Source organism: Rhinolophus hipposideros (genome assembly GCF_964194185.1).
Source record: "Rhinolophus hipposideros genome assembly, chromosome: X".
Taxonomy (NCBI): Eukaryota; Metazoa; Chordata; class Mammalia; order Chiroptera; family Rhinolophidae; genus Rhinolophus; species Rhinolophus hipposideros.
The window spans coordinates 61,106,846-61,123,147 of record NC_138046.1 but is presented as its reverse complement, the minus strand read 5'-3'; the positions used below and the strand labels follow the sequence as shown (position 1 = coordinate 61,123,147).

Sequence of the window (16,302 nt, the reverse complement as noted above, 5' to 3'; positions counted from 1 at the left end):
GGCACTTCAACGTATTTATAACATAATAATAAATACCCTTCATGCTGATCAGATGTTACTGTAAGATATCGAAGTGTCTTATTTTATTAGTTTCGGGTGTACAAAATAATGTAATAGACATTTCACGTCTCACAAAATGATAACCCTCCCCAATCTACTACCCCTCTGACATCGTATGTATTGAAGTGTCCTCTGAATCATGGAATCTTACTAAATTATTAGATATTACTTTGCTTGCGTTACTTACATATTGCTTTACTATTTTAGTATTGCTGTATTCTAATTCTTCACAACGTGGTGCCCATATATATTATGTGGTAGTTTTCATTAACCACACTCTATTTTATTAACTAGACTACACCATTTCTAATGATTCTCAGCATTAGAAGTAGAAAACCATATGCCAAAAAAAAAAAAATGTGTCGGAGTTTTTGAGAAATGGGCAAATATTAATAGAATCAGTAAATTCATTTTTATCTAGAATATTTATAAAGACGTAACCGAGTTCTAGACTGAGATGTTTTATTATATTTCATTACTATTAAATGTGACATTTTTCTATTGTTCGTATATTTTAAAAAATGTATGTGTTGTAAAAACATGATTATTCATTCTAAGACAGGAAAAAACTTGAAAGGGCTATGACTTTGCTGTATCTTTTCTCTTGTTTGAGCACTGTGGTCAAGATGTCCGCTCCAAACGTGACTTTGGGACCATGGGTGTCATCTTTAAAAACAAATAGACCCTCCCCCACCAAACCTTAATTTTTAATCCTTAAAAAGTTCTTTTTTTTTTTTTTGTAAAAAAAGTTCTTGTTTATGTGTTGAAGCTTTCTAATTCTTTTTAACTAGTGATGGTTGATAAAATAAAATATGAGAATCATTCAATTATTATTTTCTTGTTTTATCTATGAATTTCTCTTATTGACAGGTATTTATTTTTTTCTTTTGGTTTTAATAGAACATTCAAATAAAAACTTTGGCAGATGATGTGGTAAGGTGCCCTTAGTAGCATGTTATATTACTTATGCACATTGCTTTTTTATTAAAGTGAGTGGACATTAAAGCATTGGTATATGTAAGACAGAAAATGGATATTTACAAAGTACAGTAGAATGGAAGAATTATCAAGAGTGACTTTTCTCCTTTTGAATATTAACAATGATATGAAATCTCAACAAAATTTTGATATTATCACCTTAACTAAACTTTTAAAAAATCTCTATGTCAATCTAACTCTGGAAAACACAGATGGTTTCTTTCATGATAGCCAGGTAAATTGACTGTGAATATGTTAAATATTAATAGTAATATTGGAAGAAATTAATGTAAAATAGAAAGGAAATTAAGTTCATTATGTTAGTGTGATATTTAAAATCCTTAAATATATTTGAGCTGAGTCTATCATAGTCAAACGTACTAAAACTTATGGGCTTTAAAATTTAAATGTGCCCTTTTATAGCTAAATTTTAAAAAAATGGGATTTTAAGCAGTGTCAATTTCTTATTTGGTGAAATTACCAATCTACAAATAATGTAAAATATTGTTACTGATTTAAAGAGGTGAAAGTATGTGGCTTAACTTCATTTTCTTATCAAGATATAGCTGAAAACAAAAGCTAGTTTTCTGGATAGAAATGAAGGGCATAGTGGAAGATCAAATATATATGGAAATAATGCTACTCAGCCAAACAGCTAGCACTGCAAAAGTAAGTATTAAGTGACATGAAGGGACAGGAACAGAGATACGTTGATTTAATGGTCAATTGCATATTTAAATGCTTTTATGTCCACCATATCTTTTTAGTGAAATTTGCCTTTTGGATATGTACTCAGCTTATTTGGGATTGCTGAATATTTTTTCTTGAGTTGTTTGAAGATATACAGATATCTAAACCAACTTAATTTTCCTCAAAGAGTTAAAAGAAAATCTGAAAATACAGTTCAAGATGACTCGAAGAAATGAATCATAATGTGCGCTGGCATGGAGTCAGGGGCTTCTGAATTGAGCGAGTCACTTTTTCTGTGGAATGTGGGAGCTGGTCTTGATGATTTCTCAGATTTCTTCCCACTGTAAAATATTACGATTTATATCATCTCTTTGTAAGCAACCATGTACTAAAATTATTTTTGTAATCCTAAATAAGCTGCTTAAAACTGCTATTTCTTTCAAAGTACACCTTTTAATTAAAAAAAGGTGTTCTTTGAATCAAAATGAAAAGTATGTTTTTTAACGGGGGTCAATGAAAATTGACATCAATTATGGCAATAACGTCTGCGATGCTTTTTGTATTGAAGTCATTGATAAGGCCTTAGTGATATCGAAGTGAAGATGTGCTGGCCTTGCCTCTAACGCGTCCGCTTGTTTAACTTGAGCCGATGGTGTATGCATGTGCTTCCTAACAGAAACCAGCAGAAAACTGAGTCGCATTCAGTGTTATGGTCATTACTAATTTTTGATGCCTAATCTTTTGTGGTTTCAAACAGAACGGCCAGTGCATGTGCAACTGGAGTGGTTACTACACTTGATGTGAAACAGCAAGCTAATGATTAGAGATTGTACAGGAAATCAATGGTTCAGTGTCAATAGCCATTAAATAGCAAGTTCTTCATCATAGTATTTGGAGGATTAAGATACTTTTATTTCTGTTGTGTTTCCAGTAAATGGAAAAGGTGTTAACTTGTTGGTCCCACCTTTTAGGGAAGAAGAAGGTAGGAGAAATAATAATAGTAGCAGCAAAAGTAATGCTAAATAGCAGTTAAGTACACTAAACATATCAACTTATTGAAATCTCACAGTAATGTATTCACGTAACATACATTAAGTCATTATTCCTATTTTAGAGATGAGGAAACAGAGAGTGACCAACTCATTTGCACGGGGTTACTCAGCTAGTAAATGTGATTCAAAGCCATGCAGCCTGGCTTCAGAGTCTGTGCTCTTAACGCTACACTGACAAAGTATTCACAGATACTTGTCACAATTTTTGGCACTTTGAAGAAGAGAAGCATCACTCTAATTTCCCCTCAGAATTGGGTATCAGAAGGTCTTTTCATTTTCTCTTTTTCTCAGAAATTGCCAGCAAAGACACATTCTCTCTGAAACAACCACATGAATTCGATGCAGGACTTTTTTCACGTACTTCCTGTGCAAAACAGAAATGACAAGGGCCTAAGTTTTACTTTTGAGGAGCACTTTTCACCGCCCCGACTGCTGAGGCTGAAGGGCTGACACAGGGTTTCAAAATGGTACAATCTCTAACTGGAGCTTGCTGCTTAAAATAACATTTTGTCAAAAGACAATAATGATGTACATTATACTAACTGCTGTTTTGATGTTTCAGTTCTTCATATCCGTGGTTCTTGATGTCTTTCTTAGGGCTTATTTTTTTCTCTTTGCAGCGTGACCGAATTACAAGTTTTAGAAAATCTACTGTCAAAAAAGAAAAACTTCTTATTCAACATCCTATTGATTCTCAAGTTGCGATGAGTGAATTTCCAGCAGCTCAGCCATTATACGATGAACGATCTTTAAATTTGTCAGAAAAGGAAGTACTGGATCTCTTTGAAAAAATGATGGTAAGGTAGACCCTTTTTTTTCGTAATTTAAAAATGCATGTGCCCAGAATAGCACTAGGTTTTAAGTAGGTGTGTTTGTATCGACTGTGTTTATATCATGTAAAGGAGAGACTAGAAACTTGTTGATACAGCAGAACTATTTTCAAAAATATCTGTTTTTTGAGTCAACATTCTTACCGGTCTATCTCTTCCAAGTATGAGCTCCTAAAAGTGGAGGCTGTCTTATTTACTTTTGTTCTCTACTATTTACTAGTCTCTGGCCCATCGAATCAGTTTTTCAATGAACTAATTAGTGCTCCTGTTTCCATAAAGCAAAACAGGCCTAAGTCCTCTTTGCTGCACAGGGTACCTTGGTGGGTATATGATAAGAGTTGGGAGGGAAGAAGGTATATGGAAACAGTAGTGGGGACTGAGGAATGAATTCCTCCAAGTTTGTTCTATTAGTAATCGTCATACAAGCAGCATTTCCTAGCATGTTGCTCGTGGTCTAGATTATTTTATAGCTTGTGGTCTAGATTCTTTCTTATATTAGATAATAAATATAATATTTTGAGCGTTCAGTAGTTTAACGTAGGAGAGGGGAGAGATGAGGCATTGGGCCACATTACATTGGTTTGCTTGACCAGAGAAGAACTGGAGATCCCGACTCATGTTTCATTTGTTTACAATTCTATCCCACTTACCATTGTAATTTTTTTGGGGGAGGGATGTCTATTTATCTAGAGTTAGAGTTCACGGGAGTTTCAAAGGTCACCTCACCCACACCAAAATACAAGGTTAAGAATCACTGAAAATCTAGACTTTCTTCTGCTCATTATGGAGCAGCTTGTCATGACCCTTCTCCCCACCCCCAATAGTTCCCTCCTGTGCATAGAAGAGTTAATAGGCTTTCAAGAAATTATCCCTTGAAAGTTGTTAAATTCCCTTTATCTTTCAACTTGTCCTTGACTATTCCTTCTGTCTAGTCACAGGTGGCGTCTGGCTTTCCCCCTGACACAAGTCATGACATTCCTGCCCTTTTCGGCCCTTCCTCCTAGTTCTGTGCTACATATACCTTTGCACACTTTTCCCTGCTGTTCTTTCCATGCCATCTTCTTTGAACCATCTTCCAACAACCCTTTCTCTTGTGAAATCTATTCTCTGCTGACCTTCCTTGATGGTAATAGCACCTGGCTATCCTTTTGACTTTTCCCTTGCTATTCACTTTGGTGATTTCAACTATTATATTGATAGTCCCATGCTTTTTTCCTCTTAGTTTCTTGATTTTCTAAACTCTGACCTCTGCATCTATGTATCTAACTAATTACAGGCATGACTACTCCTTGGACTGTGTCATTCTTTGGAATGATTCCACCTGTGTGAATGCTTTAACTCTGAAATTCTCTTCAGAAGCTTAATAACGTGTGCTACCTCTCCCAGGCTCCTAATTTTACAAAGTGTGCATTGTGTAGTGGTTAAGAACTTGAACTCTGGGGTCATTCCTACTTGGATTTGACTTCTGGCTCTGCCATTAATTGCCTTACCTTGCAAAGGTAATACCCTGTTTCCCTGAAAATAAGACCTAGCCCGACCATCAGCTCTAATGCGTCTTTTGGAGCAAAAATTAATATAAGACCCAGTATTATATCGTATCGTATCGTATCATTTATCATATCATACCCGGTCTTATAGTAAAATAAGACCCGGTCTTACATTAATTTTTGCTCCAAAAGACGCATTAGAGCTGATGGTCCGGCTAGGTCTTATTTTCGGGGAAAACATGGTATAACCTCTCTACACTTTGTTTTCCTTAACTGTAACAAAGGTATAAAAGGATCTGCCTGATACAGTTATCTTTAGGATTAAAGGAGATGATATTCCTAGAATGGTGCCTGGCATATAAGCTTTCTGTGGAAATAACTTTATAAGTGTTTGTTGCACTCCCTTTCTTTATCTTCAGTTGCCAGCATTTCCGGATCACCTGGATTGCCACTCACTTTACCCCTTGGATGCTTTATCTTAATGACCCCAACAACGATGATCACAATAATACATTCCTTGATTACCGTTAACACTTTTTTCGAATTTTCTTTCTTCTCTTCACTCAAACCTCACTCAAATTATACTTACCGCTTTAATCTGCTGACCAACGGGTTACTCATTTTTACAGTACTGAAGTAGTTCCTTGAGTTCATCAGTGGCATTGCCCTACTCCGGGTCCCTTAAGCTTGACCCTTTCATGCCATCTTTTACTCCACTGGTTTTCTCAGTCACTTCTAATTGCTTGCCAGATCCCATCGTTCTGCTTTTGCAATGACCCTTAACATCTGTTTCCTCAGTTCTCTAACTGCTCTTGCCCTAGTTTGGACAATATCCCTCTCTAGTTGTTTCTGGTAGGCTACTAAGATAGCCTCCTAACTGGTCTTCCTCCTGTCCTTCAGGTTTTGCCTGTTCTAATCCACTATTGCCTTATTAGGATTCTGAAAGATTCCTTTTCCAAAGCCCGATGTAGGTCATGACGGTTTTCCTTTTTTAAGTCCCTACGCCATTCCCTCAACTGGGCTCAGAGATGACTATTTCACACGTTTACTTTGCTGTTCATTCCTCAGCACTCCTACCCATCTTGTTTCTCTGCTGATGACCTTGCTGCTTCATTTACTGAGTAAACTGAAGCCATGAGAAGAGGACTTTCACCACCATATGCAGAAGATGCCAAAAAAATGTATGCACATTTTAAGAAAGGAAAAAGCTAGATTAAAATGACACTGATGGTAACCACTTTGAGCACCTCTTGTAATTACAGAAGTCAAAGGTGATTTGTATTCAGCTTTTGTTATCGGTGTATATTGAGTGTTACAATATTAATACAGTTTTTTCCTTTCTTAAAATGTGGATACATTTTGTTGGCACTCTCTGTATGTCTACCTAACTTTTAGTATCTGCACTCACATAGTTTGTCTACCTGTCACCGTAGGTGAACTTTTCATGTTCCAATCCTTCCATTTGTATATGAGGTTCCATCCTTCTCACATACTCAAGGATACTTCTCCAGCAATTTTCTCCTCTCTCTTCTGCCATTCCCAGCAGCGTACAGACAACCGGTCTCATTTTACAAAACCTTTTCTTGACCTTACCTCCTTTGCCAGCTTCTGCTCTATTTTTACTCTCCTTTGAAGCAAAACACCTCCCAATAATTCTGATTTCTCTCCTCTCACTTTTTCTCCTAAACTCACTCCAGCCAGGCTTCCATCCCACCATTCCATCCAAACTATTGCCAGTGTCTCCAAAGATCTTCAAACTGCCCAATCCCAGGGTCAGTTCTCAGTTCTTATCTTAATTGCCCTGTTAGCAGCATTTGATGCGGTTGATTGGAAGTATTCTCTCCAATTTGAAATGCTTTCCCTTCTACCCCCAACATTGATTTGATGTTCCTTCTATGTCTTTGAGATGCTTGACAGGAAGTAAATTACCTTAAAATCGCTATTACAATTTATGATTTGGAATTTCTGGGTAATGATATATTTTGGTGAAACTTTGGTGAAAGCTTGACTAATGAAAGGCAATGTTCAAATATAATCCTATCTTACTCTGATAATTGAAACTCTTGTTATGCCTGAGGATCGTATCTATGAATAGCAGTTCTCATTGTACAGGCTTGTAGATGTAGATAATAGGGGATATTGGGCTAAAACTGAAATTGCTGCAGGACATTTTAAAAAAGTATTAACTCTTTTATTTGGTTACTATAACTCTTATGTAATTACCAATAGCTCATTTAAAAAAGCTTTTGACTTTTTATAGCTAAGTAAAACCCTGGAACGAGTCCAGTTAATGGAAAGATCTGAGTGGTAAGGTTTGACTTTATTAGCATCTTAATAGATTACTTCTATCTATTCTGTGCGTTGTATGTCGCTTTTCATACTGTGGATACTCAATGAGACAGTTATGGACAGGTCTTTTGAGTAAGGGCATCAGTGGCTATTACTGACAGATTTAAAGCTCCAACGTTGAAGCTTGTAGGTGATTACTTATTTTATGGAGCACATGCTATTTATTTGCAGTGTGTCTTCAATAGTTTGTAAAAATCAATTTTGTATTTAGACTATGCTTACTGACTATTAATTGAAAACCAGGAAGTGGTTCTTTTATATATTGAAACTTTTGAGAATGAAAAGCACACTATTTTTAATATGATTTTTATAATTACCTACATAGGATAAATTATAATTGCTCTTTAAGACTGCTATTCCCCTGCTCTGCCCAAGGTCATGTTTTCAGATTGTCCATAAGTGGGTAAAGGTAGTAGGACAAAATACTAATACTGCTTCCGTATTTTTTTTTGGGGGGGGGTAACTTTAAAGGAGGACTGAACTGTGGTAGTATTACACATCATCTTTAACCCCAAATTCAAGTTTGAATTAGGTTCATATTTGTAGCCTTTCTTGTGTTAGTGTTAATCAGTTGCCTTTGAATGGCCTCTGTATAGGATTGGTAGAATATCTCGTCCCTTCCACTTTAAATATAAGGAAAGCAGTTATGCTATAACTGAATAACTGTTAAGCATTTTTAAGTTATCATAGCCTTAGAACTTACTGAGAAAACTGAACTGGTTTTGTACATTGTGTATACTGCTTAAGGACTATTAATGTTTAATAGTGATAGCTTGTTCTTATCTGAACTGAATTAATGCAGTTACAGGAAGGAGAGAAATGCGTCTGGATACTTGCATTCCCTTTTGAATATTATTACTCTTTTTTTGTATGCAATTGTTCTATTTTTTCGGTGGGGACGGGATTTCCATTTGAAACTTAAAAAAATAAACATGTGGAGACGTCTTAAAAGATCAGGTTGGCATTGAATTGCTATTAGCTAGCGCAGGGATCTATTGAGTGGAGGTCCAGTTACACTGGTGACATTGGATTCATATAAATGTCAATAAAGACTGTGTTCTAATATAGGTAATTAAACAGTTTGGTTATATGCAAAAGATGAGGCTAGTGATGATTTATGATTAATTTCTAGACACACTTCATTTCAACTTCATTTATTAATGACGATGTTTAATATATGATTCCACATGCAAATTTGATGTTTTACACTTTGTTTCTATTCAGCAATTTATATTAATATATTTTGCATTTTTCGCATAATTTAGGGATAGCATAGTTACATGCAATAAATACTAAATCATCTGTCCCATATTCCATCTGCTAGAAGGCTCATAAATAATCCCAAAGCTTTTAATTTTGTTCTCTCACTTTTGCCTGTCATCAATTTAGAGACTATTTATCTTTGGACCCCAGGTGTTGTACTTTAAGGCCAAGTGTGCTTATTTTCCCTGACTGCTATCATGGGTTTCTTTCTCACCTAACGCCAGCCTTTTAACCAGCCTTTTAGGAGTTGGTTAGCTTGGATGAGAACCTTTTAGTGCTTTCAGCATAAGTAATTTTAATTAACGGTTAGGTTACCATAAAATAAGTTATTGGGAAACTTGGTCTTCAAATCTATAATAAACCATGGAAGTCATTTTCAGAAATGACTAGATCCTTAGAAATTGTCTAGATAACATGATTTCCATTGGTTACATTTCCATTTCCAATAGGCTCACTCCATATCGTTAGACTGAGAGAACTCCAGCATCATTTCTAGTCAATATATTTTATTTTCTTAGACTCCTAAGAAAAGCTTAGAAAGGAGGGATGAAACTTACCCAGAAAACAGGTCTAAAAGGTAATTAAATCTGGGTCACGTTTTAATTTCTTTACCAAATATAATTGTCACCAAAGGTTTCACAACTGAGAGAAGAGTAGGCTAAGAGTCGCATGAAGAGGAATTACAGGAATTAGGTTTGCAAATTTATTCTGATTGTAGCTGATAAGCTTCACAGTTCACTGTCTCTCTTCTTGGGTTGTACATAGAAATGTTTTCCAAAATATCTTTACTGTTTCAAAGGTTCTAGTGTTGTTTGCCATGAATGTGTTTTCACAACAGTTTATCGATACATGTGATGTGCCAGGTCCTGTCCTACATGCTGGGGTACAAGGCAGAAGGCAACCCCTCCCTTGCTCCCATATTGCTCAGAGTTTACTCAGGGAGATAAGCAAGTACACACATGATTTCCATGGTACTTGGACAGCTGGGAGTAGGTTACTGTGGGTACTTAACCCACTGCCAGGGGTTCAGGGAAAAACAGAAGAATTTTCAGTGTTTATTTTTTAAAGAATGAAAGCATCCTTAAAGTTTGAACGATTTAGTTCATTGAAGCCCAATCCCTTTTATATGCCAGGAAAGAGAGCAGAGAACGACATAAAGAAAATCCCTCTTGTCGGGGAACTTACGTTCTAACTGGAGTATATAACAGAACTCAAGGTGTTGTGAGAAGGAAAAAGCGGACACACATGTCTGTGTCGTGGAGAAGTTTGACAACTCTCTTCTGAAAGCCAGATACTTTATTAGGTCCAGGGAGTAGAGAAATGGCAAAGACACTGTCTCTGCCTCTAGGATTTTATTTTGTATGGCTCGCAGGGTAAGAATTGTTTTTGTTTTAAATGGTTGGGAAAAAAATCAAAAGGAGACTGTTTCAGGGCATGGGAAAATTATGTGAAATTCAATGTTCATAAATAAAGTTTGGTTGAAGCAGCCACGGCCCTTTGTTTACATATTGTCCATGGCTCCTTTTGTGCTACAAATACAAAGTTGAGTAGTTATAACAAAGACCCCCGTGACCTTCAAGGCCTACACAGTTGCTCTCTGGTTCTTTACAGAAAAAGTTCGTCAGTCTCTGGACTAGTGTGGTAATCTAAACTTTTTGATTTCCTATCCTGTCAGGGGATAAGAAAAAGATACATATTTATGTGTTTGAGCACGTAACGCCAACATACTGGATTTCAAAATTATATGCATATACGTATGTATGTACTAATAATGTAATGTACATTATAAAATACACTGTAAAGAATGAGAAAAAGCATGAAATGAACAAGATGTTAAAATGATTTAAACTGAGTTTATTTTATTTATTAATGGCATAAAAGCCTTTGCTGTCATGGTTAATAACTTTTAGTGAGAACAATGCCATCTTTTTATGTCTTGTTAAAACAAAAAGGACAGTAATTAGGTTTAGTTCTCAGATCATTTTATTTTGGTATTTGTTATAGTTGAAACATAAATGTGACAAAGACATGTAGGTTCAAGTGGAACAGGAACATTGTTAGCAGCACTTATTAAATCACAGTATTAACTTTTCTCAGTCTAATCTATGAATCACGCAGAGGTTTCCTGCTAAACCATGGCTAGTAAATTTCCATCTTCCTTGATGACAGTCAGTTGTTCTTGCAATCCATCTGGAGTGTTGCATTTCTATCTTTTTAAATACATGAGTTCAAAATGGGCTTTAAAAACAGAGCTTCAATAGATGTCATCAGAGACATGGGCTCTTTTCATTTTCCCTTCCTCATTGTTATGTGTAGACCTTGGTCTCCATTTGTGTCTACTCACCTCGGGTCCAGACATTGTGTCTCATGCCAGGAAGAGGGAGGAAAGAGTGAGTCATGCAGGGGTGAAGTGGACTGGCCTGGAAATTGGGTCTGCCCATGTTTGTCTTTTCCAATGAAGTTCATTGAAATAGTTACTTTTTTTTTTACTAACTGTTAAACTGTCAAGGGGTCACTTGTCTTTCTGTGAATGAGAAATGCCTAAGTCATCCTAAATTTCAAGTTTTTAAGTACTTTATCTTGAGATAACCAGATATATCTCTATAAAGTACAACATGTTTTCATGACTTCCTATCTCATTTCAAAATACTGTAAATATTCTGTATCTGAAGTATTTCACTTTTATTTAAAAAAAAAGAAGGGTTGCATTCTTGACTGTGGAGCAGTATGTGTACTTGGGTTTCAACTCCTTTATTGCAATGGCTTGAATTTTTCATGTGGGGTAACCTTACTCAGGAGTCCTTCCTCCTTGTAGTTTTTTCATAAAAATGTCTTTCTATTAAGTAAATCATTTTTTATAATATGCTTTTGCTGTTAGATTATTCCATTCACAACTCAAAGAAAAGTAGTTGATATATTTCATTATTGAAACAATGTAGCGCATAATGTAAGCCGAGTTATTTAAAAAATACACAAAAAAAAACAGCTGTATTTTCATTCAACTATATGGTAAACCTCCCACACTGAGTAATTCTTCTAATACTCTTTTTAGCAAAATTTCAGCAATAATTTCTGTGTGTCTTCTAACAGTATTTGTTGACAAAGGAATGTGGTCTAGTTTACTGTCACGTTGTTTTGCATATATTACTTCAGCTGCTTCTACCAAGCGTTAGACCTTTTGTCTTTCTCTGTTGATTGGGTTTGAAATGGTCTGCTAATTTGAGGTGGCTTTATACTATCCTTAGCTAATAATACTGTTTGGTACAATATGCACATGAAGTGAGAATCATCATTGATGATTGATATCCATCCATACGTCAATGTTCCTTAATAATTTCTAATCTTGTCGGATCAGCTGCTTATTAGCTTGAGGTTTTCATTATTTTTTACCATAACATGTTTCCCCTAAAATAAGACCTAGCCGGACAATCAGCTCTAATGCATCTTTGGCAGCAAAAATTAATATAAGACCCAGTTTTATTTTACTATAAGATCAGGTATAGTAGAATATAATATAATACCGGGTCTTACATTGATTTTTGCTGCAAAAGACGCATTAGAGCTGGTTGTCCGGCCTGGTCTTATTTTTGGGGAAACACGGTTATTATATGACTGATGAAAGGCTCAGACTTATGAGTAGGAGATGTAACAGTCTAGCGTTTCCTTGTTCCCTTGTGCTTGCATTATTGGTATTATCCTATTATCCCCAGTCTGTTGTCTTTGCAGGAAACTTTTAAAGCCACTTTTCCAGTTTGCTTTTTTTTTTTTTTTTTTGAGGGTTGGTTTAGTTAAAACTCGGTAAAATAGCCTATAAATCCACCTTACTAGGTACATGTGAACTGCAGCATGTTGCAGTACACTGAACAAACGTACGTTGGGAATACCCCACTCTTCTTCCCCTAAGATACCTCACGTACCATTTGGACCTATGGATCCAGTGAGGGCTCCAGTGTTCATTTCACGTTAAGTATTGAAACTTATTTTCTTGTATTTTTGAATACAAAGAAATAGTTCACAAATTGCAGCGGCTCTTGTATGTAATCTCTTGAGTCTGGAAACCACTGGGTGAATGTTGGACTCAGGACTAAGGGTTATGGGAAAGTGAAAAAAATATTTTTGTTGTCTGATATCTAAATATATGCTCTAAATTTAGGTGTTGGATCCCTCCAACAGAACCTGAAAGCAGAATTAGGTGAAGAGTTTTTGTGCCACTCAGTAACATTCATTTAACATCATGCTCTTTGTCTGTTTCTGGCTCCGTATCATTTGTAGAGATCACGTATATGGACAATTTTTTTTCCTTTAACTTTGTTTTCCACCTGAGCTCTATACATTCTGTGGCTATTGTCTATATGTAAAGTGAACTGGATCTTTTGAAAATGTGCGGTGGTTATTTAATGCAAGGTAAAATTGGCCAGTTATCTAATTATGTAGAGAATTCCTGATACTTTGATTGGAATTTTAGAAAAAAGTATCCTGTCCTTTCTTGTCCACAGAATCCAGAGGAATCATGGAACCTGTCTTAAGAATAAATTAAACAAATGCTGTAAAAATCCATTAATTTGTAACCTTAAAATAATCGAACGTAACTATAATCACCGTTCATAGTAGGGCATATTTTTAGGTAATAGGGTATTTATTGGGTCATTCTCTTCAGAGGTACAGGTCCTCTCAACATAGAAGTTAAAGAATACTTGAATAATTCCTGTTGAGAAGCAAAAGGAACAGCGCAAGCATTTGATGGTGAAGTCAAGTTCAGGTTTTAAAGCAGCGGGTGGAAAATCCAATCTTAAACTGGGATCAAGACATGTTGCAGAAACAGAAACAATTTATACCAAATACTATATGGAAATTCATAACAAATTTATATAAAGAAGGAACAAGTATTCCCTTTTATGGGGAAGGAAGGGATGTAATAACTTAAAAGGTTGACATTTACCTCTCATAAAGCAAAATAGAAAAACAGTGGAAGTGTTAGAAAATGGTGTTAGAAGATGAAGAGAAAGTTTTGAAAATTATATTGCCTCTTTAAAGATTTATGGGGGGAAAGAGGGAAAATGAGGAGAGAGAAACGAGAGAGAGTATGAATAAATGAATGAATGAATATACAGAGGGTGCCAAAAAAATGTATACACCTATTAAGAAAGGAAAACTATTAAAATTGTAATACTCTGTATATACCGATAACAAAAGATGAATACAACGCACGATTGACTTCTGCAATTGCAAGAAGTGCTCAAAGTGGTTACCATCAGCATCCAGACACTTCTGATTATGACGAACTACTGCTTGGGCACCGTTGGCCAAAGTGTCCACTTGTATACATTTTTTTTGGCACCCCTGGTACAAATGAATGAATAGGCAGCTGGTTCAACTTTTAACCTTCTCCTTTGACTCTATTCTTCTATAGCTCCTCAGTGATAACTTTAAAAAAAAATACTATGTTTATTTGCTGTAGAAGTGAAGGAATTTGTCTGTAGTGGGAACACTGCATCATGGCATTTGTAGAAGGAAAAAAATGGTTTAATATTTGCAAGTATGCTTTAAAAATATAAAAGGTCAATTATTCAGACCTCAAACATTTTTTAAAACTACAAAATACTGTTTTCTTATAAGTTGTAGGATAGGAGTGCTAACTAAATGTTAGCTAATGAAAAGCTTGCTTTTGTGTTTTGAGTACTGTAAAAACTTTGTGTTTAGAAGTAGTTTCACAATTACATTGTTTAGAAAATATTGAATTATGAGTATTCTATTTAGTTTTATGATCGTATTTTAAAGCTGGAGTTAATGATTTGGAAGTATTAGCTGCCTGATTAGCAGTATGCTTCTTATTTCTATAAGAATAAAATGAGTCATTATGGTCTTTTCTGTTGATGTGAATGGTACGTATTCCCTATCAACCTATGCACTAAATGTATAGGTATAAAAAATGGTGGTGGCTACAAAGCAAATTAAAATATTTAAAGAAAAGGTCCTACATATCACATTGGTTCAAACAAATGTTTATTCACTGCTTAGTGCATTCCCGGAACTATGCTCTTTGCTGGGAGTACAAAGATAAAAAAGACCCAGTTTCTGTTCTCAGTTAGCTTGTAGCTTAGGGGAGATGGATTTAACAGATAGCATCGATGTAAGTGTTGCAGTACAGGAATGAGTATGGTAGAATAGAATGAAGAGAGCCGTTTCTAAATGAGGTGTTTCAGGGGAAATCTGAAGAATTAGTGGCAATATGAGTTAGCCAGATAGGGATTTGGGTGGGGTGGGATGAGATGGGATAGGGGGGCTGGTAGAGGGAGAGGGTGGTGAGGATAACAGCAGTCTAGGCAGAGAGGACAGCATCGTGCGCAGTTAATGGAAATGCATAACAACATGGTGTATGTCAGAAAACTATAAACAACCTTGCATAATTAAAACATAAGGGGTAAGATCAAAGTGGTAAAAACAAAGTGAGACTGAGGAGGCGATGATAACACTCATAGCTTGCAGTTTTGAAGGCTAGTGAAATACACCAGGCCTGATGGGCATGATCACAGTGAATCTTAACAACATCCCCTGAGGTCTGTCATCTCATGTTCCCCTGATTGTCCTGATTCCACTCCGATGGCAGGATCTTAGCAGTGTATACCATTAAAAATGGAATGGAGGTACATTGTCATGCAGAAATGTCACTGGAGGGAGAGCAAACCTCTCTACGTAGAGGTTGCCAAAGGGTGGCAGTACCACACTCTTAGGCCAGGCTGTGAAGTTTACAAACACAATCTCGTCCGCGTTGATTGTGCTTGGGGGATGCAGATGTATGCTAACCACGTTTGCAGGGCCTGCAATTTCACCAGAGTGTTCTGAGGCAGTAGAGACAGAGCCTAGCGTATGTAAGCCGTACTTAGGGTTTTGATGGAAACAAACACAAATAGGAGTCAGCAGAATGATGTGCTTGCCAATAAGGTAATAAAATCAGAGGCTGAATTAATAGAGGTGTAGTATTTCAAGATGAAGGAGGGTGGAGGTTCTTGTCTTCCTTGCATTTGTCAAGCTGGAGAACGTTTGCGACAGGTACGGACACGCAGCCATAGCACATAGCACATAGCACATAGGCTGGCAGGTGCGCTTCAGCCTGAAGGAGAGAATGTTGCCTTCAAATAATATTTATATGGTTGTTGAGTTTATTCCCTCTGTCCAATCTGACTACCGTCTCTCTTAGTTCAGAATCTTATCCCTAGTCACTTGAATTACATCACTAGCCCAAATTATTGAACATAAGAGAATCTACTCTGGCTAGTTTAAATAGAAAAAAAGATACATACTATTAAGAGAGATTAGGTAGCCGTTGAATGAGAAGGGTGGCCGAAATAGGCTCCAGATAACATTACAGGAATAACTTTCAAAACCACGTGCCTGAAATGCAGTCCGATTAAGGAGCTGTTTCTACCCCAACACCAGTTGCTCAAACTGTCTTGATGAAAAAGATGGGCGGCTGCCATCAGTTCCATAACCACAGCACCTCTGTTGCTACCCGTGCCAGCAAAATGGATGGCTTACGTGTGGCCTGCCTTCTTATATAGTTCATTTTGGGATCTACACTTATATAAATGCATT

At 36.2% G+C, this 16,302-nt stretch overlaps 1 protein-coding gene across 3 annotated transcripts in view; it reads left to right on the top strand.

Moving 5' to 3' along the window:
- DIAPH2 (diaphanous related formin 2) overlaps window positions 1–16,302 on the top strand; it is an 842,313-nt gene that overhangs the window by 48,131 nt on the left and 777,880 nt on the right. For all 3 annotated transcript variants that reach the window (XM_081043893.1, XM_081043892.1, XM_081043894.1), the window contains exons 2-3: window positions 961–993; window positions 3,401–3,577. In XM_081043893.1, the coding sequence (XP_080900019.1) occupies window positions 961–993; window positions 3,401–3,577 (210 nt within the window). The remainder of the gene's footprint in view (window positions 1–960; window positions 994–3,400; window positions 3,578–16,302) is intronic.